Genomic DNA, 25,072 nt, shown 5'->3' on the forward strand with positions numbered 1-25,072 from the left:
ATGTTGACACGAAATTTCTTTCAAAATTCTGGAATCAACATCATGGACTGGCCATCGAGCCCCCCTGACCTTCATTCAATAGAGCCCTTTTGGGATGCACTTGGGAGAAGGCTTCGTGGTCATAGGAACCAGCCTCAGAATTTACAGGAACTTGGTGCTACTTTGCAAGAGCAATGGCACAGAATCCCCAGCCACGTGTTCACAAGCATCCGGCAGTTGATGAGGAGACGGTGTTTGGCAATGGTGAATGTGCGGAGCGTCCGTACACAATATTTAACTGATAAATTTCGAATCTCTATTCTTTGTACTCTTGTTTTGGAACAGCGGTGTAGCCTAACGGAAATGATTGTGGCACTGTCAGTATATTGAGTACATCACACAGATCTGAGCAATGAAATAATAACAAACATCTTACCATCTCTTGATCTTTTATAGTGCCCTGAAGAAAGAGTGTGAAGTTTCTTTTTTGACTCAGTATATGTCATTATGAAATACAGAGATGCTAAATGCTGGGTGATAATGAATGAGGATTCCTCTTTATAGAGGTAGGGTAGGCTGTATGTCTAAAAGGGTCGATATTTACAGAGGTAGATGCATGTTTTGTAAGTATCAGTAATGCATTTTGGTTGTGTTTCAGGTATGTCAATTGTAACTTAATGAAGTATATGGAGAAACACAAGGTGAAGTCGGACAGCAAAGCATTCCATTTGGTAGGTCACACATGGTCCTCCTTGTCACTGAAGCTGCACTTCACACCCACAGTTATGTTGGTCAGAATATTCCCAAAAATCTTATGCTTGTCATAAGAATCTTCAAGAGGTTACAGAATTTCATTGAATAGTCAGGCTTTAGAGTGTTTGTTGGTCATCTGCTTGTGATAATATCGATCACTTGTTTGTGTAACACATTGGCACTTTTCATTTGGGAATTCTAGATAAGAATAATTGTGCCCAGCAGCCTGTTGTTGTCCTGAAAGGCAACTAATAGGGCCTGTAAGTTGGTCACGACTCTTCACACGACTCTTTGCAGAGAACCAAATTGACAGCCAGGTATGCTTGCTAGTCTAGTCTAGTGAATCATGTTTGGCAGTCGCACATTTGTAAACCAGAACTGTTTCTTCAATATACGTTTGTCACCGGAAATTTGGTCCTAGAAGTAAACTGGGCCCCATCTCTCATATCGCAAGTTGGAGCACTTAAAGGGAACTGGGATCATTTGTATTCGATTATGAGAAAATGTGATCGATTGTTTGGTCGTTTGATCACTGTGACCAATCTTCTATTACCAAAAGGTTAATGGGAACACCACTAGTAAGTAAAAAAGCTGTGATGTTGTTAACTGCAGTATTGACGCAAAAACAAACATGATCTCATGTTTGGGCACAGATGTAAGTTTTCTGTCCTTGCTGTATATAATATCCTGGAATATTGATCTCTCATAATTGCTGCACATGAAATGGTGTTATCAGTCTTGGGACATTACGAGCAGTAATAGCACCTGTGGCCTGATTGCTAGTGTTGTCATTACAGTTACAGAAGTTGTTGACGATGGACCCGACCAAGAGGATAACCTCAGAACAAGCTATGAAGGACCAGTACTTCCTGGAGGAACCACTCCCATCACAAGAGTCAGTGTCTCCACCAGAACACTTCATTCATTGCTATCTTGTCCTTTGCCATCACAAGATTCAGTGTCTCCACCAGAACACATACACTCATTGTTGTCCAGTCCTTTGCCAACACAAGAGTCAGTGTCTCCACCAGAACACATACACTCAGTGTCGTCTAGTCTTTGCCATCACAATATTCAGTGTCTCCACCAGAACACATACACTCATTGTCCAGTCCTTTGCCAACACAAGAGTCAGTGTCTCCACCAGAACACATACACTCAGTGTCGTCTAGTCTTTGCCATCACAATATTCAGTGTCTCCACCAGAACACATACACTCATTGTTGTCCAGTCCTTTGCCAACACAAGAGTCAGTGTCTCCACCAGAACACATACACTCAGTGTCGTCTAGTCTTTGCCATCACAAGATTCAGTGTCTCCACCAGAACACACATACACTCACTGCTGTCTAGTTCTTGCCATGACAAGATTCAGTGTCTCCACCAGAACACATACAGTCATTGTTGTCTAGTTCTTGCCATCACAAGATTCAGTGTCTCCACCAGAACAGATACACTCAATGTTGTCTAGTTCTTGCTATCACAAGATTCAGTTTCTCCACCAGAACGCATACACTCACTGTTGTCCAGTCCTTTCCATCACAAGATTCAGTTTCTCCACCAGAACGCATACACTCAGTGTCGTCTAGTCCTTGAAATTAGTCACTTGCGTACACTTGTCACATGTTATAAACTTATTTTTATTTCATCAGAACAGAATCCTGGATTGTCAAATAAGCTTAGTGGCTTACATAAACACCGCTCCAGTATATTATTCCAAATGCAGGATACATAATTGAAATAATCTGCCGACAAAAGAACAATACTTAGACAAAATAACAGATAAATGGTTGTATAATAAACAATCACTGAAAGAGGTTACTTTTGGAAATGAACTGGTGTAATGAGTTGAGAATGTCACTATTTGTTGAGTTATTCAGTACTCTGTTACCGTATAAAGTGGGTTTTTTATTATTATTTGCACAGTGACTGTATAAAGTCTTCACATTGTATCCTTTTAGAAATGCATAGTTCTTAAATTCTGATAGTTCTGACATCTTAAAAGGTAGTGAATAACATCTTTTTTATAATGACCACATGAACTCTGATGTTTCTGAAATATGTTGATATGTCTGTGTTTAGATCATTATAGCCAAGCTACAGGACACATACGCACACTGTTGTCTTATTTTAATCATTAGTATGCAAGTTAATGATTAATGTTGCACATCAGCATTTTTGCTTCCTTGGTCCAGCTGTCACTTTCTGCAAAGCTGAAAGATTTTTTGTCAAAGTTCACTACCAGTGATTTGTAACTTGAAAGGAAAAGGTTCCATGTACATTACACTTACCTTTTCCATGTACATTAGACTTACCTTAGATTATGTAAATGCCTGTTAGTGACATGTTTCTGTTCCTACCTGCAGTGTGTTTGACGGGATGAGCATTCCCTATCCAAAACGTGAGTTCATCTCAGATGACGACAACGACGACAAGGCCGATACAGGGAAGATGGCTGACAAGGTACATTTACAGAAATCCCTTTGAATGTTTTACACATATAGGGCGACTGCTTATGTATTTCCTGATGCTTGTTTGCATCCTTGGTACTCACTCACTTGGGGCTTTTATGAATCCTGACTCAGAGTACGTACCAGCATACACTGCTAGGTGGGGCTTCAGTTGGACTGGCCTTATCACAGTCACATGAGGCATAAAACAACATACATTCACTTATGCTGAATATGAATGAATCTTTGAGCTCATTTGTGGTACAGATCTTTGATTAAACCTTAATACCTGAATGTGCTAAACAAATCTTTAAAATGGTTATTTTAGTTCCGAATGATAGAAATGAAAACAGTGTATATCACATTGAGCCTGCTGATAGACCCTAAAGTAGTGTGAAAATGCTCCATCAAAGTATATTTCCCAGAGAGATCAGTATGTTATTTGGATGCACACTTTTCTGTTCACTTTAATGCTATTACTAGCATTTGATCCTTGTGTATTGATATTACATTCTCAGAAGGTGATTACAGGAGATTAACATACAAAAGATCTTGTCATTACGACTTGCTTAATCAAATCTGCATTTTTGTCCTTGATCTACATTGTTAAAAATCTAAAAGTTTAAAAAAGTGTTAGTGAATCATACAACTCTTGCCTTACATTTCACAGTCAGTTTTCAAAGGTGTCCCCAGTTTTGATTTTTCCAAATATACTTTCTTTCATGACATTGCCTTATCATAAATTATTCCAACATTCCAACCCTGCTTTGAACTGTAAAGGACAGCTGTGTAACTGTACTGTAAAGGACAGCTGTGTAACTGTACTGTATAGGACAGCTGTGTAACTGTACTGTATAGGACAGCTGTGTAACTGAATTCAGTAGTGGTGTATTGATAATGCCAATATAGTATTGTATCACCATGGGAAGCAAACAGTACAACTACTTTTACAACTCTTGTATGACCTGTGAATATCTGGGGTAGAATAGGTCTTCAGCAACCCATGCTAGCCATAAGAGGCATCTATACTTGTCGTGACTAACTAACAGGATCGGGTGGTCAGACTAGCTGACTTGGTTGTATGTCATCAGTTCCCAGTTGCGCAGATTGATGCTGATGCTGTTGATCACTGGATTGTCTAGTCCAGTCTCGATTATTTACAGACTGCTGCCATATAGCTGGAATATTGCTGAGTGTTGCATAAAACTAAACTCACTCACTCACAACTCCTGGGTAGCAGTTCATACAATACATGACAACCTACATTGTTGTGAAGGCGTAAAAAACAAAAGAATTGTTCTGCAAACAGTGTATACAGATTCTCTACTATTTCCTTACTGGCTGCAGATAGCAGAATCTTTACAGTGCCCCAAGCTTATATATGTCTGCCCTACAATATGCTATCTTCACTTTATCTTGTTTAAAACGAGTGATTTACCTGTAGAAACGTCGATAATGCAAACTTTTGAATCGCGATATGAATCATATTGCACACACGTCAGCATGGGTATCATATCGCAACCTCGTCATGCCATTACACCTCTAACAATTTTGGGCTCCTTTCTCAAGGCCCAAAGGCGATCAAAAGTCACTAAGGTAACCTTTGTGGAATGTTAACCTTAGGAAGGGTTGCTTCATGACAATTAATGTGAATAGGCATGCCCCTTTAAGTAATAGTGGTGTGTGCCAATACCTTACAGTTATCCCCTATATGTCAGCACAATAATGATTTCCCTTAAAACTTGTGCCACCTGTAATTTCCCCTACACAAGTCTGACAGTTTGTGATAATGCTGAAATACTGCCTAGGTGAGTCATTGGTGTCAATGCAGAAAGGATTTTTGTAAACAAGTCGGTCTTGGAGCTCAATCCAAATTTTGATTTTGCGAAGAAGGCGGTTCTATTGTAGCCTGTTTATATTGAAGAAGAATGATTACAATTTTTATGGATATATAACTTCTTTTATTCTTTCACAGAATAAAAGACGTTGTATATTCATAAAAATAGTAATCATTCTTCTTCAACTCAGCTTCTAAAATGCCCATCAAAGAAGTCATACATTTATATTATTTAATTTTCCAGCCTTAATTTTGTGAACTATTGAAAGCACAATTGATCTAACCTCTGACTTTGAAACATTGATGTTTATTCCAACAGCTGATGATGTTGCTTGTGATGCAGGCAGTGCATGTATTATGTGTGTGTGTAATATGTGTTATTCAGGTGAAGCTTGGTGCTGGGCAGAAAGTGAGTATGAAGCTGTTAGCTTTTCCTCCCTCATCAGCCGCTGTAGTAACACTCATGTACTGTGTGCTCTCTTAGCAGCTCAAGACCATTTCACTTCGAAAACGGCAACAAAATTGTCAATTTCCATTTCGGTTTTAATTGAATTTTAAGTAAGTAAACATTAATTTGAGGCTGTATTGATTCATTGCAAGGTTTCTTAAATTGATGATGGGTGATGGTTTTAGGAAGTTTGTATGGATTCTTGACCTTGTATTCTGAGGTGTTAATCTTGTTAATTGAGTCATGACATGGAGGTGTCATTCATTAATGTGTAAGAGCTCCTGATTTGCCCTGAATGTCAGTGGAATATCAATACAATAGATGTACTTTCTGTTTCACCTGGCGACAAAGTAAACTTTCAAGCAGGTGCACTTGAGGTATCATATGTGTCAGCAAAGATTCTGTTGGTGTACGCTGAAATGCTTCTGTTCTGGTCTGACTGGAACTTGAAGGTCAGGACCTATGCTTTTATTAGTGTTTGGTGGATGCAGGTTTTGCATAGATTCTTCATGAATGGCATTGGGAAATACCATCTCTCTACATACACCTATGGGATTGTCCAAAGATTCAACAGGCAGTTGGGATGTCGACATATGCTAATGAGCTTGTCCCAAAATTCGGCAAAGTTGGATGTGGCTCTTGTAAGCATGAGTTGGTTTCAGCAACATTCTAGTTGTACAGGTTACCATGGTTACAGTGGTGGGCAAGATGGTGCCATAATTCACAGTGCACAATTGTATCATTTGGTTATGCACAGTTTCACTCATTGTGGGTTTGAGTCATCAGGTTTAAACTTGATGAATTTGTCTGCAATCATTGTTTTGGGGATTCAGTAATTCTTGGTTTGTACAAATGTGACAAAATCTGCCTCCATCATCACTTTGAGTTTTATATAATGTTAAGTTGATAAACCTTCATATAGCAGTAATAGTTCCACATTGATCTCAGCTTATCTATTTGTTCTTGATCATAGGATGGGGACTTAGTTTAACTTAAAGAGTGTGGGTAAAATCATGTAGGTATAGAGAGAAAACCTTGGACTGGATTTATCCTTGCCTCCTTCAAACCATTTAATGGATGAATTTATTGTAAAGTAAACTAAATCTGTGGCTGATGCATGAAACACTCTCAGTGAAACAAGTACCTAAAAGGCATCTGTGTTCCCACAACACCCTCACAACCTGAAATACACTGTACTTCAGTCTCATTTATAGCAAACTCTCTGTGGTATAGACATTGATGTATTGAGCAGGGATGGCAAGTTTCCTCGAATCCATGGATTTAAATGCAGATTGATCCTGGACCATTTTGGGGCCTGTGGCCCCCATTCCCTCAGCTGATTTTCCGCTGAAATCACTTGCACCTGTTGCCACTCCTGGATATCTAAAAACAACCAAGCATATTATCCCATAAACTATGACAGAAAGCGTAATATCTAAATATATGAAATGTTTTCGGGATGCCTTTTTAGCAATGTTTCACAGAAGGAAAAGCATAACAGCTTTTTGATACTTAAACTCCTCAGAGGAAGAGTTGTATTTGAAATGTCCTGGTCTATTGTCTCATTGCATTGTGTACCATACTACATATTTTGATATCATCCTTAGTATAAAATCATTTTCTGTATTCACTTTTATGTGATGTTCTCTCCATAGTATGATGTGAATAATACATGGAGATGGTGTTTTTTTCATTTAGGATGTTGTTTCAGCGTACCTATCTCACTTGAGATGTTGTTTCATCATCCCTATCTCATTTGAGATATTGTTTCAGCATTCCTTTCTCATCTGAGATGTTGTTTCATCAAGTTTTTAATTTGTTTATCACTTTTCCAGTGTAGATAGATTGTTGGTTATCTGAGACACTTTTTAACTTTAGTGGGGTCATTTCACTTAAAATTGGGCAAGGGTATTACTACCCCTATCTGTGACTTTCAACTTTGACCCCTGATTTCCTACTGTGGGTGTTGACAGATCACTCCCTAACACAAAGAATGATCGGTAGAAAGGGAGGTAAGGTTTTGGGGTAGAACTCAAGATCCCAGTGCAGCCAAGTACGTTAAACAGTGTCATGGGGTTTGACATTCAGGCACACAATTGGCCAGAGGCCTGGGTTATTTTCTTTTGTACAATGCAGACTTTAGTGTGATGCACACATTACTGCGAAGAGATACATTTCAATGTAGATTCTTACACCATTAAGAAGCTAAGGGTTTACTATATCAAGCTTAAAGTTAACTCTCAGCAGCTTGACAACAATGTCAGAACATACAGAAAGTTATATGCTTTCTTCCATGTACACAACTGTATAGCCATTTTCACAAAAAATGCACTGCACACAAGAAAGTATGGTAAATAGGAGTCAGAAGATAAAGTGTTTGCATGGTGTTTCAGCAGAAGTATGTGTATAGTAGAAGGGTAGAAAAGGGGGTCGTATAACGCCATTCTTTGACCCCCTTACCAGTGATCCAAATTATGTATGAGCTCTCACTCTTGATGTCAAGGGATTTGTTGTAAATTTTATTAAGGGATAACTGTACTGTGTATAGGAATAGGGACGATATATCGTGGCTATGTAGTCACAAATTTAGTAACGTTAAATTTGTCATCGATGTAACTACATTTGTGGGTATATAGCTATCAACATATGTTTCCAAATCGTCAAACACAGCACAGGTATAACCATTCTAATTCGAATTGTTTTAAGCTGTTATTCATGACAGAAATTGATTACTAAACCAGGTCAAAGGTCGTCGAGATCAAAGGTTAACCATGTCACTCCTTGAACTTACACAATAGCCAGAAAAAGTAGTTCCCTTTTCAAACTTCAACATCTTGTTATGTGCACACTAACTAAATCTGACAGTGATGAATAAATTATAGTTTCATAGATAAAATTGATGGAATAATGAAACCGCCCTCTAGTTATCAGAAATGAGCGTGCAAATGATAATGTCCCGTTGATTCCTTAATGACGGCAATTAACAGTTCTGTCGTCAAATGACGTCACACTCCGTGATGATGTCATAAATCTTGTTCCATGATCTAACAGTGTTAGGCTAACAGCCTGTTTCGAGTAAGTTATTTGAACGTAAATAAGTTTATGATACTGGGTTAGTTTTCTTTTTAAAGTAAATTCCATCCATTTCAGAGGGGTAGGGGTATTCATTGACGTAGGGGTTCTGAAAAACAGCACTACCAAAATAGTGTATGGATACATTCAAAGGTTTTGGTGCATCGGTTGTCAATGTGAAACTGTATGTGCTGATTATACAATCAGAGGTTTATAGCACTGACCAGTCAGAAGTCATGTTACACGCTAAGTTGAATTAGAATTCTTGTTTTATGGACTTTTGTCCTCATAAAACATATAGAAATTAAAAGCACCAGTCAAAGTAATATTCCTTCTAAATACATTGTACTAAGAGTATTTTACTTTTGGCAGTTTGTGAAGTGTAATTGGGACTTGAATACAATTTAAACCAAATTCCTGTAGGTTTATTTTTTTGGCCAGTACACAAACTAGCATTTTATTTTGTGAGTGAGGAAAATTAATTTTATTTTCTTCCAAATTTTTGAAAGAATTATGACTGGTGAATCCTTAAAGCAAGAAATAAAATAAAAATATATATGTACAGACATTGAAGCCCTTAGCCATGTTTGTATTCTCCTGTGACCCTCTCTGATGTATTTTTCATGTGTTTCCTGAAAGCTATAATTCCAAAGTCTGTCTGCAGGATCATTCAATGTCCTGTTTTCAGATGTTGATAATGAGCTTCCATACTAAATGGTAGCTTTCTGGTTTGTGTCTTAGGTGTTTTTTCAATGTTTCCACCCAAAGTCTAATGCCCAAAACCCCAATGAAATAAGGCATTCACTGATTGAAACTGCACATTTTTGCAGGTATGTACTTTCAGAAGTTATTGTTTCTTCATATTTCACAGGGTTTAAGGGTCTCTCAGAGTATCCTGCCAGTATGTGTGTGCTTGTACTGATTTAGAAATCACTAACATATTTGCTGCAGGTAGTAGTGTGAAATTTTCAGTATTATACAAAACATTTCTATAGTGTAGAAATAATATCATTTCATAATGTAACTTGCAAGTTGTAACATTATATGCTTTTACAGTGGAAGCTGTCAAACCGACATCTGTCCAATCCGGCAAGTTGTCAACACTGACACAAAATCTCACCCATCGGTGGTTTGTACATTTATCATTAGCTCTACAATCCAGCACACTGTCTAAACCAGATCATTCTGTCAATCCCAATGAGTGCCCTATTAGACAACTTCCACTGTATTTACTTTTCTCACCTACTTTTATGTCTATATTTAAAGCCATATTTTCTCCTGTGGCCTACTTGCCTGATATTTATGGTTTGTATTTCAGTGTAAGTCTGGTTTAACTTTTGCAGGAATAGGGGCCCGTAAGTAGGTCATGGCACTTCGCGAGACCTTAATACTTCCTGTGATAAACAATGTTTCAAGCCTTTTCAAATGGTCTCATTTTTGTCGGCTGACATTAAGGAACCGATAATTCTTGCATAAATAACACATTTCAGGTTTGAGCACCCCCAAATCAGCCAACTATTATGACTGTCACCATTTGTGACTGCCAAGCATGTTTGTACCCTTCGTCCGGTCTTTTAAAGTCATATTTGATGGTCATGCTATTCGGAACCAGAACTGAGTCCTTATTCTTTAAACATTTGTAGCCCTAAAAATTTGTAATTTTGATCGAAGCCAATGTGAATGGGCTTAAGAGGTTTGTAGCACTACAAACATTTGGAGAATAGCTAGCATGGTTCTTGAGTAATGGTATCTCCGCAAATCTGGTTCTTGAAGTAAGCTGGATCCCAATAGACACCACAAGTTGATGTGCACAAAGGGAGCTGTGAACCAGCTTAGTGCTAGAAGTAGCAACTCGAGAGATGGCTGAAGGGAAAGTATGAATCATATGTATCCCTTCTCCAGATAGTAGACCTACGGTGTTGAGACTGTATGTGGTAAATATTATATGTTATTTTCTATCTGAAAACTACATGACAGCAGATTTTCTAGATATTCTGAAAGTAGGAGAAAGTGGTGAACATTATTGTTCAGCTAGATTTTTGACACACTTTCATTATGTATCTCTGATGCCATGAGGCAATGTTTTGATAGGAGCCTTTACAAAACCCCTCCGTGCAAAAGTATCTATGAATGATTGATAGACTGTGTAAACTTTCAGGGTATGCTTACATATTACATTGTTATATATAGACTGTGTTTGATATGACTTAATTTTATGTGCTGATATGCATCATATAGTAGTGAGTTGATGGTAGGGTAGCCTAAAGGAGAGAGTGTCTCCAAGTCACATGGAAGACCTGGGTTCAGTTCCACATATTGGTACTATGTAATACAATGTACATGGATATTGCTGGAATATTACTGAAAGCGACATCAGAACATATGTGCTCACTCATTCACTCACTACAAAGACATGTAGTTGGGTGGCCTAGCAGTCAAAGACATGGCTGATTTAGAAGATGTACTTGTTTGCCTAGATGGTGAACCTGTGTTTGCGAAGTCCAGTCTTGATGTCTCTGTGTATTATGTTTCTGTATCACTCCTCCCTCAGACAAGACATTTAATTGTGTTAAAAAAATCAGTAAAATGTTTAGCACTGTTGCTTATTGGTGTTAATAAAGGTGAGCCACAGAACCGTATTTTGGTGCTCTCATTGGTATGTCGCCTTGGCAAAAACAGGGTTGGAATGGTTGCTTCAATCTTTGCACCTTGGCATGTGTAAAAGCATGTTTGTGACAGATTTCCCCCAAAATATCACATGTATCCAAGATTTGGTTTAGAATATTGCAGTGAAGCATTCTGTCTTAATATGTTCTGCCTTTTTTGTCAAAGAGAAAGTGAAACATGATTATAAAACTACTGAGTTTCTGTTGTTGTGACTTAGAGATGTTGCTGTTGTGCTTCAGTGTGTATGTTAGCATCCTTGGTAGTAACCCATGCATGTGTGCTTACCGTTATTCAGGTGTACAAAGTACAGGGTGGTCACAAAGTAAGTACTCTCCTCTCTGTCTCGCATTTCTTCCCCCACCCATCCCCATCACCCAACAACATCATCCAACAACATCATCGGTGTAGGCATTGCAGCACTTCAACGGTGCATCTGACAGACATAGCAACAGATGGCCCTTCACCCAACGTGATCCAACAACATCATCGCTGTAGGCATCACAACACACCACCAGTGGATCTGACAGACATAACAAGCAACACATGGTCCTCACCCAACAACATCGTCAGTATAGGCATCACAACACTCCACCAGTGGATCTGACAGATATAACAAGCAACACATGGTCCTTGCCCAACAACATTGTCAGTATAGGTATCACAACACTCCACCAGTGGATCTGACAGATATAACAAGCAACACATGGTCCTTGCCCAACAACATTATCAGTATAGGCATCACAACACTCCACCAGTGGATCTGACAGATATAACAAGCAACACATGGTCCTCGCCCAACAACATCGTCTGAGTAGGCATCACAACTCTCCACCAGTGGATCTGGCAGATATAACAAGCAACACATTGTCCTCGCCCAACAATGTCATCCAACAACATCATTGGTGTAGGCGTCGCAGTACTTCAACAGTGCATCTGACAGACATAGCAACAGATGGCCCTTCACCCAACAACGTCATCCAACAGCATCATCGCTGTAGGCATCACAACACACCACCAGTGGATCTGGCAGACATAACAAGCAACACATGGTCCTCGCCCAACAACATTGTCAGTATAGGCATCACAACACTCCACCGGTGGATCTGACAGATATAACAAGCAACACATGGTCCTCGCCCAACAACATTGTCAGTATAGGCATCACAACACTCCACCAGTGGATCTGACGGACATAACAAGCAACACATGGTCCTCGCCCAACAACATCGTCTGAGTAGGCATCACAACTCTCCACCAGTGGATCTGACAGATATAACAAGCAACACATGGTCCTCGCCCAACAACATCGTCTGAGTAGGCATCACAACTCTCCACCAGTGGATCTGGCAGATATAACAAGCAACACATTGTCCTCGCCCAACAACGTCATCCAACAACATCATTGGTGTAGGCGTCGCAGTACTTCAACAGTGCATCTGACAGACATAGCAACAGATGGCCCTTCACCCAACAACGTCATCCAACAGCATCATCGCTGTAGGCATCACAACACACCACCAGTGGATCTGGCAGACATAACAAGCAACACATGGTCCTCGCCCAACAACATTGTCAGTATAGGCATCACAACACTCCACCGGTGGATCTGACAGATATAACAAGCAACACATGGTCCTCGCCCAACAACATTGTCAGTATAGGCATCACAACACTCCACCAGTGGATCTGACGGACATAACAAGCAACACATGGTCCTCGCCCAACAACATTGTCAGTATAGGCATCACAACACTCCACCAGTGGATCTGATGGACATAACAAGCAACACATGGTCCTCGCCCAACAACATTGTCAGTATAGGCATCACAACACTCCACCAGTGGATCTGACAGACATAGCAACACATGACCCTTCACCCAGCAACATCATCCAACAACACCATCGGTGTAAGCATCACAACACTCCAGCAGTGGGTCTGACAGACAGCAATAGATGATCCTTCATGCATTCCACATTGTCTGACAAGTATGAGTCAGGGCTTTTCTTTTGTTTTCAGAAGTTATTTTATGCAGTAAACAATATTGCAATAGTATGATGGTAGTCTGTAAATAATGAACACGCCATTTCATCCGGCAATCATCATGCATGGCCCATCGGGCATTCAACATTGTCCAGGAGACATTCCACAGAGAACAGCAAACAATACATATTTCCTGATTAATGTCACATGTCACTAGACGAATCATGCATTGTCCAGAATCATACTATGACTAAGCATGACAAATGGAACAGAAAGTGTCATGCATTGCCCAGAAAGTATGACGCATGACCCATTAGGCATGACAAATGACCATTGAGGCATCACACAGGACTCCAGACAGTGATGCGTTGTTCAGCATCACTAACTGCACTGCATGCATGAACTGTAGCCCAGCAAACTTGTCCCTATCAACCTCACGCAGCCCTTCAGTTATTACACATGACTAAACAAGCCTTATGTTGCCCTAGCATGTGTCACAAATGGCCAAACACTTACACATGTCCCAGTAAGCATTATGTGAGACTATGCAAGCATTCCACTTGCAACAGAAGTACCACAAATGCCCAACAAATGCCCCATGAGCATCTACATTGATGATCAAGCATCACACAAGCCCCATCAAGCAGTATGTATAATTAACGAGCATGACATACTGCGCTTGGGGCATAAACAATTCACAATTGGCAATGCAAGTATGGCACATGAAAAAACTAAAAAACTAAAATCACAGATGGCTTGTCAAGCATTCTTCATTGCCTGACAAGCATTGCAAATACCTTAACAACTGTTATGCTTTGTCATTCAAGCATGAAACCAGCCCAAGCAAGTATCATGCACTCTCCACCATGTACACATGACATAGCAATCATCAAACAACCCAACAGGCATGGTCCAGGAAACATCATACATGACCCAGCAAGCATTGTCCTGCAGGCATCACATGACCCAGCAAGCATTGTCCTGCAGGCGTCACATGACTCAGCAAGCATTTTCCAGAAGGCAACATCTGAGCCAACAAGCATTGTCCAGCAGGCATCACATGACCCAGCAAGCATTGTCCAGAAGGCAACATCTGAGCCAACAAGCATTGTCCAGCAGGCATCACATGACCCAGCAAGCATTGTCCAGAAGGCAACTTCTGAGCCAACAAGCATTGTCCAGCAGGCATCACATGACCCAACAAGCGTTGTCCTGCAGGCATCACATGACCCAACAAGCGTTGTCCAGCAGGCATCACATGACCCAGCAAGCACTGTCCTGCAGGCATCACATGACCCAACAAGCATTGTCCAGCAGGCATCACATGACCCAGCCAGCACTGTCCAGCAGGCATCACATGACCCAACAAGCATTGTCCAGCAGGCATCACATGACCCAACAAGCATTGTCCCGCAGGCATCACATGACCCAACAAGCGTTGTCCCGCAGGCATACATGACCCAACAAGCGTTGTCCCGCAGGCATCACATGACCCAACAAGCATTGTCCAGCAAACATCACTTGGCCCAGAAAGCAACACACATTGCCCAACAAACAGAACATATAAAGTATATGGCCAAGCAGGTATTCCACATTGCCGAGCAAACATTCCACATTGCCAAGCAAGCATCACCCTTGGGTTCACAAGCATTCCACATTATCCATCAAGCACTAATATCAACTTCTATGGAACATGGCTTTACAATCATCACAACCATCACTAGATCACCCATCATTCTATCATCTAATCAAGCCATTGTCTCGCTGACTCCCACACACTGCATCAGTCTCCATCCAGTGGATCACATCCTGTACAAGGTATAGCAGATGTGCCTTGACACAGGTTCCAGGAATCATCAGAAGTTGTATACATTTGATTCTCTCATCATTGGTCCAGTGCATAACCAATCATTCATCCTTTGCTCATTATCTTGACATTGTATAACATTACTCAGCTATTGATCTGGTGGCAAAAAGTCACAATTTAACATCACACGCCATCCGTCTTGGACCAACATTGTTTACACTTCAGTTAAAACTCACACTTACATTCACAGAATGTACATATGAGGAAAATGCTGTCTGGTAATTCTGCCAACATAAGCACATTGATCGCAACATGGCAACTAATGTCTCTTATTTTCTGTGGTTTGACTGTACTGGAGTTTTGACGACATCGCTTGCTGTCCGTTAATTCTGTGCAGCAACTGATGCACATTATGTCCAGCTGGAGATCCACAGTATTTTCAAAAATCACTTCACATTGTCGGAAGAGTGTTTCGTATTAAATCTAGTTATGAATAATGGGGAAAAAGGTTTAAAAGTCTGAAGAAAACGAATTTTCATAAAACTGTCAAATAGTAACTATTTGCCATTATTTATTTACCTTTAGTGAAAGCCAGTCCTTTGTAGAAATGTCCTGATTTCCAGTGTAAATGTGATAGCAGATTATGTTTACCTGCGATAGGAAGTATGCTATTGCAGCTGTGCAGAATTACCGGACACTCTGAATTAAAGGATTCAATGATATACACACTCATACTTAGGTCAACACTTAAAGACTTAGCCAGCTTGCTCACACTCAGCAGTCAACACACATACACACCGGTTAGCACTCCATTCCAGACTAACACACACACACACACAAATTGACTGGCAGTTACAGATAGTACACACCCCCAGGTTATCACACACCTTCAGACAGACCAGCGCTTCGGCGGGATGAACACTTGCAGATGTGCAAACACACACACCTTGACCTGCATTGACACACTCATCAACAACATATTCCTACATCAACGTACGTAGTTCTGCATTGGGGATGGTGCAGTAGCCTAGTGGTTAAAGTGTTTGTTAGTCACACCGAAGATCCGGGTTTTATTCCCAACATGGGTACAATCTGTCAAGCATTTTTTGGTGTCCCTGGTTGTCATATTGATAGATATTGCTACGTGGCAACATTAAACCATACTCACTCACTATTCCTACATTGACACATCATTTCATAGACTCCATGTCACAACGTATGACAGATCTCCACCATAAATATTCTTAAAGTCCCACCCTCTACACACGAAGGTTGCCTAGCAACCAGACCCTCCTCTTACCACCTCACAATGCACTGGTTCTGACAAAGCCTCTGTGTATATATAGTTCATACCACCAGACTGTAAGTATCCCATACCATTCATGGCTACACCATTGTATTCACATCATCCATAGCATAACAAAACCCTCAGCTATGTAGGCTAATTCCTAGCTGTAGAAATATACAGGATATGTATTGCATATATATTCATAGGGTAGAACTATTTATTTTGCATTTGTCATGTATGCTTTACATTTCCATGATGATAATATATTCAGAAGTCTTGCTAAAATTTCTTAGACAATAAATTTCATACATATATGTGTAAATTAATATCTGCTTTATAATGTATCACTTAGTTCCTGTACTTTTACAGGCAGTAGGGTAGCCCAGTGGTTATAGCCACTTGTCACGCTGAAGACTGGGTTCAATTCTCCACATGGGTGAAATGTGTGAAGCCCATTTCTGGTGTTCCCCACCATGATATTGCTGGAATGTTGCTGAAAGCAACATAAAACTAAACACAGTCACATACTTCTGCACTTTTGCTGAAATTGTCAGACTTTTTTTGTTCAGATTGTCCATTTTCATCCTAAATCTCACAACCAGACCCTGTGAGAGGCAGACAGGGCAGGGTTGTCTCCCTTGTGGGTTAGGGTTGTCTCTCTTACACCAACTATGGAAGCTCATTTCACCTATCTTCTCTCTCTGTCCCCAGTTCTATCACATGCAAGCAAACAACTGTCTACAGTACCCATCTGCAAGTTGATACATTCACATTTTGTTAAAGTTAACTTTTTATGCTCCTCATGGAGTGGTCGTTATCTAACAAAGTTCTTTGAGGTTTTGTTCTTCACAACTGGCATTTTGTACACTGATAACAATATGAATGAAAGTAATGGTAAAGCTGGATGTTCATCTGAGCAAATTTGTAGGACTCCAATTAATGGCAGGTTTCATTATGGCATGATGTCAGATTCCTTCCAGATATATACCAGTCAAGGTATTATTATCTCCTAGCCTAGAAGATACCAACTAGATATTTTTGGTGCTTTTTTCACATTTGACTTTCATTAACATCTATCATAAATGTTTGGGAACACTTTATTCTTTCAAGTTTCAAGTGTCTACATTAAATAGACAGAATCATGTGGTCTTGAAATGTTTTGAGTAGTGTAGAGACAATGCCTCAACTAAGCATCTACCGCTGATCTGAGCCTTGCCATAGATTGGAGTCCTGCATCTTTAAAGTAAATGATTCTATCACTTATTAAGTTCATAGACACAAAGAACTAATGAAACAAATACTGTGAACATTTATTCAAATACAAAATGATGATAAGCCACCCTTTCCTGAGTTGACGGCTATGGGTTGGAGGTTGTAAATGAATGTGTATGTACCATGGAATACTTTTGGTTCAGCTGGAGAAGTATACTGCTTAATAACTGCTGTTGAACAAAAGGCTCAGTACTGCACCAGAGCCTAATGACCCGATCAATAATCATATACTAACTTAAAAATAATGATAAGTATCATACTCACATAATTCTATAATTTTGGTTTATTTTTAAGTGACTATGAACATTTTAATTTGTCAAGGACAAGATTTGTTTTATATTTTAGTTGGTGTTTTTGTTGGTGGATCATTTTCTGTTTGTTGAGCTGGAGTTGCGAGCTGCATGGTGGAACACTAACAAGCACATGTCGTGTTGAAACAGAGCACGTTCTGCGGTTTGCAGCTTCAGGGACAAGCAGTTCAGTCCCTAGCAGCATACATGTCAGACTGTCTGCAGTAGTACAGTGTGTAATGATTTATATGGATGAATATGCTAGTTCTCATCATAGAGGGATGGTGAGGTAGCCTAGTGGTTAGTGTGTCCATTCGACAAAATGAAGACCCAGGTTTGATTCCACACATGGATACAATATGTGAAGCCCATTTCTGGTGACCCATGCTGTAATATTGCTGGGATATTTCTAAAAGCAGCGTAAAACCATACTCTATCATTCTGATCGTAGGTATACTGAAACTTCCTTAACATTTTTCCAGAGTTTGAGGCATGGAGAGTCAGTGCATGAAATAAGCCAAAAGCTCAGACATCAGGACTGGTAACTTGAAAATGTTATCAGCCCAAAATGGATTTTGACATGTATGGAACATTTATGGTGCATTTAAAATGTACCAGACAATAGGGCTGGCTAGGTGTAAGTTTAGACCGTCTGTCAGAAATTTAGCTCTCTTGAGTAGTCGGACAAGCCTTATTTCATTCACTCAAGTTTGACTCAAGTTTGAAATGCAGCATGCATAAGAGCTGATAAATAGTTTCTTAGAATATCCCCAGCTCTCCTTTGGTTAGCGAGCAAGTGAATGTTGATAATGCTGCATCAGCATTTTTCCTGCTGTTTGCATTTACCATTGGTCACAGTATGTGGTGACCAAATCAGACTGTGAGTGATTACACATTATCATGAGTGATTTCACGTTATCAGTCCCTGATTGACTTGGGCATCACTCAGTACCAGTCACTGGATTGTCAGATGCAGCTCATTTATGACAAAATGCTGGGACTAAGTAAATTGTGAAGAATGTGACAAAAAAGGGAAGTTGTAGGTAAAGTCATGCTGACACAAGCTTATCAGTGTTTTCTTCACCTGTCCACATTGTCCCATCCTTGGAGAAAGTGAGATTATGTTTGATGTTTGATGTTTGATGTTGAATGAGCAGTTTTCCAGCTATGTGGCAGCGCCATTGGTTGTCAAAAGTAGCTGCATGATACGAATATTATATTTATTTCTTCACTAGGGTGAAATCTAAACCTCCGAATGGGAAGTGTATGTGTGATCAGAATGACAAGTCTCATTATTCCTATTGAAAATTGAGTTGTGTTTTATGGATTCTAGGGTAAACTATGACAGAAGTGACAGTGTTATAATACTGCCTCTGTAGTGTGCCACTGTGCCGTTCGGAACATCTTTGTGCAGATGGTAAAATATCTCCAGCCCATTGTTGTGAGCCTTCCTGACATGATACTGCTCTTAAAGCTTCCTGAAGATCAGGGTTATGGTTTATTACAGTTTGTACATTAAAGCTTTCTGGAACTGACATGTATGCTGCTGAAACTAACACAAGTAACCATGGTAACAGATGATGGGATAAATGCTGGTATCTACACAAATGTTGGTTGTGTGTTTTCTTTTCAGGAAATACAGTTTTGTTACAGTATTGGCTATTATCTCCAATATTTTGCTTTCATTATCATGTTGGTATTTAAATTAACAAGGTGCCTTTTTTTCCTTTTACAAGGTGTAAACACTGATATAAATTAAAAATTTTCAAAGGGAATTATGTCACCCACATGTGTATTTCAAGCTTTCACTAATTTGCAATATTTTAAAATTATTTTAGATCTGTATGTTCTGATTGGAACATCCTACTTTCATTATATGTATATGGATGATACTGATGTGTGCCATATTATTATGATAATAGTTTATGTAATATATATAAGAACAATTTATGCAAGTATTTACAATTGTAAACTGTTGGATATCCTTATATGGCAGGTTATTGATGATGCGAATGAATTAAACCTCTTGCTCATTTCCAGGCTGTGTAACAATATGTTAAGTACTGACATTTATTTGGGTGATATATATTACTCTGATCCTCCCACGTACAGTGTGTCCTGGCATAACATGCGAACCTGTTCAACTATAGTGAAGAGCAAAAGAAATGGAACTTTGTTTTATTGTCAAGTTTTAAAATAGAAGACGTAAACATGAACGTTTACTTTATAAGATTTCATTTTTTCGAAACTTGCGTTTCTTTTGCTGTTCAGTATACATAGCAGCAGGGATTCTGAGGTGGATGTACCCACTACTTCAGGTGTGTCTCAGCAGATGATGAATGATGAAATGATGATCAGGTGGTGACACTACAGGGCGTGGATGATAACATGTCACTGTACCACAGCAGATCATGCTTTCAAGAACTATTCCTGCTAGTCCCTGAATGGATTGTTTACAAGATACGAGCAATGGGTTAGCCTATTGGTTACAGTGTCTGCTTGTCACACCAAGGGCTTGAGTTTGATTCCCCACATGGGTACAAAGCTCATTTCTGCTGTTCCCAGCCGTGATATTGCTGGAATATTGCTAAAATCAGCGTAAAACCACGCTCACTCAGAGAACAAGAAGCCTAGATATTGCAGGAACGTCAGTGTCTATTTTGCTTGGTTCTTGCTAACACTGAAGCACATATTTGTTTCTTCTAGTGATTGGTGTTAATATCTCCTATAAGTGTCTTTGCTTTGATGTCAGCTTTCATGAAGCTGATTCTCCATGGTACCACGTGTCTGATCAACAACACAGTTGAAAGGCTAATCGTCATTTTGCTGTTGATCTTAGTAACCTACATAACGTTTGATGGTCTACTTCCAGCAAGCTGGGCAGGCTGACCAATCATCTGGACACAATCAACCACCAGCCAAGAAAGTTCGAGTTATGCCACCTTCAACGACAAGCAGTAATATGGTAGTATCTCATGTTTGCTGCAAATATATAGTAGAAGTGTTTCATGCATACAGAATAAAGGATTTTTTTTGTCTGTGTTCTTACATTATCTTTACTGTGTCTTTTCTGTCTGCACTAGTTTTATCCAGTATTATGCTTTGGTTAAACAAATATTTTCACTGTGCATGACCAATATCTTGTCTAAGTACATTCACCATCTTTTCTATGTGTATTCAGTGTCTCTTCCAACTGTATCCAATATTTTGTATATCTCTATGCAAAGAGGTTGTGGGGCAGCCTTTTGGATAAAGAGTTCACTTGTCACACTAAAAGCCCAGGTTCGATTCCCTATATGAATAAAATGTGTGAAGCCCATTTCTGGTGATCCTAGCAGGGATAATGCTAAAACCCAAATCATTCATTCTTCTTTATCAAAATTCTTCTGTATAAAACCCAAAACTCTAATAGAGGTAAAAAAACCCAAATCATTCATTCTTTGTCCAATGGGGTAGCCTGGTGGTTAAAGAGTTCGTCCCTCCGAAGGCCTAAGTTCAGTTTCCCACGTGGGTAAAATGTGTGAAGCCCATTTCTGGTGATCCTAGCTGGAATGATGCTAAAACAGAAATCATTCATTCATCTTTATCAAAATTCTTCTGCTGGTTTTCTTCTGCAGACTTATCCAGTATATTGTGTGTGTTTATCCTGTATTGCCCTGTACGTATCCAACACCCTCTTCAGGTATATCCACTCCTGGTATAGCTACCATTGAAGAATCGGGATGGTCAGGTTCTGACTTGGTTCACTTGTCATTATATTGCAGTTATGTAGAATGATGCTCATATTGTTCATCTGTAGACTGTCTGGTCCAGTCTTGATTATTTACAGACTGCTGCACCGTAGCTGAAATAATGAACAACAAACCAACCAGGTACATTGTATATCAATTATCTAATATGTCATCACTATTGTCTATTCTCTACAGGTTCACAACATGCACGGTCAACAACAGCAAGGCATGGCTTTCTCCACAAACAACACCCAGACATCGTCGTCAGGCTCAACCTACATGGGAAGATATTGATGCTTGCTGCACGGACAGCTTGAACAACTCAAAACAGCGGTTCTTCCACGAAGCTGTACCTGCTTCAGGAGAGATGGGAGACAGATGCCTCGCTGCTTCATACATGATGTGGTCTCGCATAGTTCAGGGAGCATAGGTCTACATCATCGTGCATTCCTGCTGTATCGATAATTTCAGTATGCTGGGGTTGTTTCAGAGATCTGATTTTTGTGTCGCACTTCCAACAAAAGCCCGTAGATGTTATGCAGTGATTTCTGAACACAAATTTTAACAGTTCTATAATTAATAATCAGCATTTTGATTTCCTTGATATCAGTTCTGCATTTAAGGGTACATTCATTTTTAACAATACAGTAATCTGTGGAATATCTTTTCAAGGAAGAGAATGTTATAGGTGAAAAATCGTTCCCCTGTCAGACACCTATTATCCTTTAGCTATTCTTGCTATGTCATGAAAACTAATTCTGTACTTTTTAAAAATTCTTTAAATTATTGTATATAATTAGCTTATTTTTGATGATAATGTCATTTGGTCCAGTAACACAGGTCTTTTTTTAGAAAGCATACTTCATTAATGTACTCGTGACAATCATTTTGATTGGAAAGGGCCAATACTTTTATTTGGCATTTGGCCATCAAGGCCTGCTGCCACCTGCAGGATATAAAATCTACAGGCCTGAATGAAATCTGCAAGCCCGTTTTCTTTCAGTCAAACCAATAAAATCAAACCAGACTTCACTGTACACAGTTTCACACTATTTGTATGAAATCAGTTAGTGAAGCCTTTTGCACAGAGTGAAGTCTTTATTTGTTAAAGCCTGGTGTTGACATTTGTCTGCATAAAGCACAGAAATACCAGGAAGTGAAAGTATGAGTTATTGTAAGATGAATGATGATAATAAAGAAAAAAAATATGGGAAAGATTCTAGTTGAAAAAAATAAGAGATAATTTACTGAAGGCCACAGGGGTCTGCAAGTATTTGAAACTGCTAGCCTGATACATTAATAACTGCACTGGGCCTCCAAGCCTTGAAGAAACAGTACTTAGTACCTATGATTCATGTGTCTCAATTTGCATTGTGTAACTCTCAAGTGGATAGTTTGCTTGCCATCTTGCTGTATGTTCATTAAATATGTGAAGTGAAGCAAGGTATCTCTTACATGGGACTATTCTCCTTCAAGTGGTGAGCATATTACCAGGTGAGTATGGCAAGATTAACATACAGTTTCTTGACAACAAGGTCACAGGAATATGATCATCTGTTTTGCATTAATGGAATCGAATAACAGATTTGGCAAATGGTTCAAGCATAGTTCTCTATGAGACTGTTAATCTTCGTAGTCTGTCAACTTATCACAACATAGTGTCATGTTGTGAGGGAAAAATGAAGATCCAAGTATTTTTTCATGTTTCTTTACGATCAAACGTCCGCGCTTGAAAGAACGTAAAATCAGAACTGCTGGATAGCTCAGTGGATACTGCAGTTCATGCAGATGGAGGGTTTGACCCTGTTGTTCATTCATGGCTTGTGGCAGTGGGGTGGCTAAAGTTTTTGCTCATCATACCAAAGACCTTGGTTCCATTCAGCATAGGGGTACAGTGTGTGAAGCCCATTTCTGGTGTCCCTAGCCATGATATTGCGGGAATGTTGCCTAAAGCCGCATAAAACCAAACTCACTTTTACTTGGGTTCATTCTGTGCCAGTTGGTAAAGTTCATAATGTACACTAAATGTTTAATCTGGAAAACTGAAGCTGAGTCGGTGACTCCTCTGTTGTCGGGATTTTACTCTCAATTTGAAAGAATATAACACCAGGGTTAGTAGTTATAATACGAAGTGAAAAAAAGTGAAATCCAGTAGTGATGTTTGACATGAAACCATTCATAAATAAGTTATTTTGCAAAAGGAAATGAGAATGACAGCAGAACTGTAATGATCTAAGGGGCTGTTTATAATTTATGGCTGGGGGTGGGGGAGGGTGTGGGGGTGGATGATGATTTTATGGAGCAGCATGTACAATATGAATGGAAAAAAAAACACACACACAGAGAGAGAGAGAGAGAGACAGACAGACACACACAGAGAGACAGAGAAGAAAATGGGTGACCCCCCATTAAAATCATCATCAAGCCATATGTTATGAAAATCAACATTGTCCTAGCCATATCTTGAAGTGGTCCCAAATATTGTCCATTGCTTAGATCGGGCACTAATTATTGAAACCCCAGGGTTGCTTGTAGTTTGGCAACTGGTATTTCTAGAGATCTAGATCTATGTACTGAAATATGTACTCTTGAAATGCTATTTGCTGAAGATGAAATCCGAATTGTGGGTAACTGCTTCAGTCTTGTGAAATTGACACTTATTAAAATTGAGCTTGACCTCCAGGAAGAACTCAAAATGGACAGTTACATTATGAACCATACAATGTCTCCTGTGCTTTATGGATGTTATCTACGTTTCTAAACTGCTAAAACATCAGGACTTAGTTAATGACAGACATAATTACAACTGTTGTTTTACCTGAAGTGTGTGTTTGACACTTGATATGGTGTTCAGTGCTGCCAGAATGTTGGGAGGCTTCAGTGTTGCGAGAAGAGGGACTCGTTGTTGGTAGTTGTTCATGGTGTGGAAGTATATGTCAGGCATCGATCTGTAAATAATAATAGGAATAAAGATGTATCAGTTGATGTACTCAGTGTTGTTTTCAGTTTTCTGTCAATGTTTACACTTTCATTAGATGAAAATAGAAGCCATATTACCCTTTCCATAATGGTGATATAAACTGTATGACTGTATGTGTTTAGTCTGTGAAAATGTCATCATACCTGATGTTCGAGAATAGGTTGGCATATCCTGCCTAAACAGTGTACAACACGTAAAAGTCTTTACTGTGAAAAGATGGAGTGAATGAGTGAGTGAGTTTAGTTTTTCGCCGCACTCGGCAATATTCTAGCTATATGGCGACGGTCTATAAATAATCCAGTCTGGACCAGACAATCCAGTGACCAACAATATGAGCATCGATCTGCGCAATTGGGAACCTATGACGTGTTAACCAAGTCAGCGAGCTAGACCACCTGATCCCGTCAGTTGCCTCTTACGACAAGCATAGTCGCTATTTATGGCAAGCTGAAGGTTGCTGAAGGCCTGTTCTACCCAAGGACATTCAGAGGTCGAAAAGATGGAAATTGAAAGGTCAT

At 39.5% G+C, this 25,072-nt stretch overlaps 1 protein-coding gene across 6 annotated transcripts in view; it reads left to right on the plus strand.

The window, feature by feature from the left end:
- LOC137286407 (cyclin-dependent kinase 8-like) overlaps positions 1 to 24,559 on the plus strand; it is a 37,625-nt gene extending 13,066 nt beyond the window's left edge. Inside the window, exons 9-16 of one of the 6 annotated variants that reach the window (XM_067818254.1) lie at positions 638 to 710; positions 1,530 to 1,627; positions 3,098 to 3,194; positions 5,404 to 5,427; positions 11,501 to 11,527; positions 16,993 to 17,034; positions 20,716 to 20,808; positions 21,770 to 23,906. In XM_067818254.1, the coding sequence (XP_067674355.1) occupies positions 638 to 710; positions 1,530 to 1,627; positions 3,098 to 3,194; positions 5,404 to 5,427; positions 11,501 to 11,527; positions 16,993 to 17,034; positions 20,716 to 20,808; positions 21,770 to 21,868 (553 nt within the window). In that variant the 3' untranslated portion in view covers positions 21,869 to 23,906. Of the gene's footprint in view, positions 1 to 637; positions 711 to 1,529; positions 1,628 to 3,097; positions 3,195 to 5,403; positions 5,428 to 11,500; positions 11,528 to 16,992; positions 17,035 to 20,715; positions 20,809 to 21,769 lie in introns of all 6 variants that reach the window. The other 5 variants (XM_067818255.1, XM_067818257.1, XM_067818259.1 and 2 more) reach the window with 5 other exon arrangements.
- The last annotated feature ends 513 nt before the right edge of the window (positions 24,560 to 25,072 follow it).

The sequence above is a fragment of the Haliotis asinina genome, chromosome 6 (assembly GCF_037392515.1).
Source record: "Haliotis asinina isolate JCU_RB_2024 chromosome 6, JCU_Hal_asi_v2, whole genome shotgun sequence".
Classification (NCBI taxonomy): domain Eukaryota; kingdom Metazoa; phylum Mollusca; class Gastropoda; order Lepetellida; family Haliotidae; genus Haliotis; species Haliotis asinina.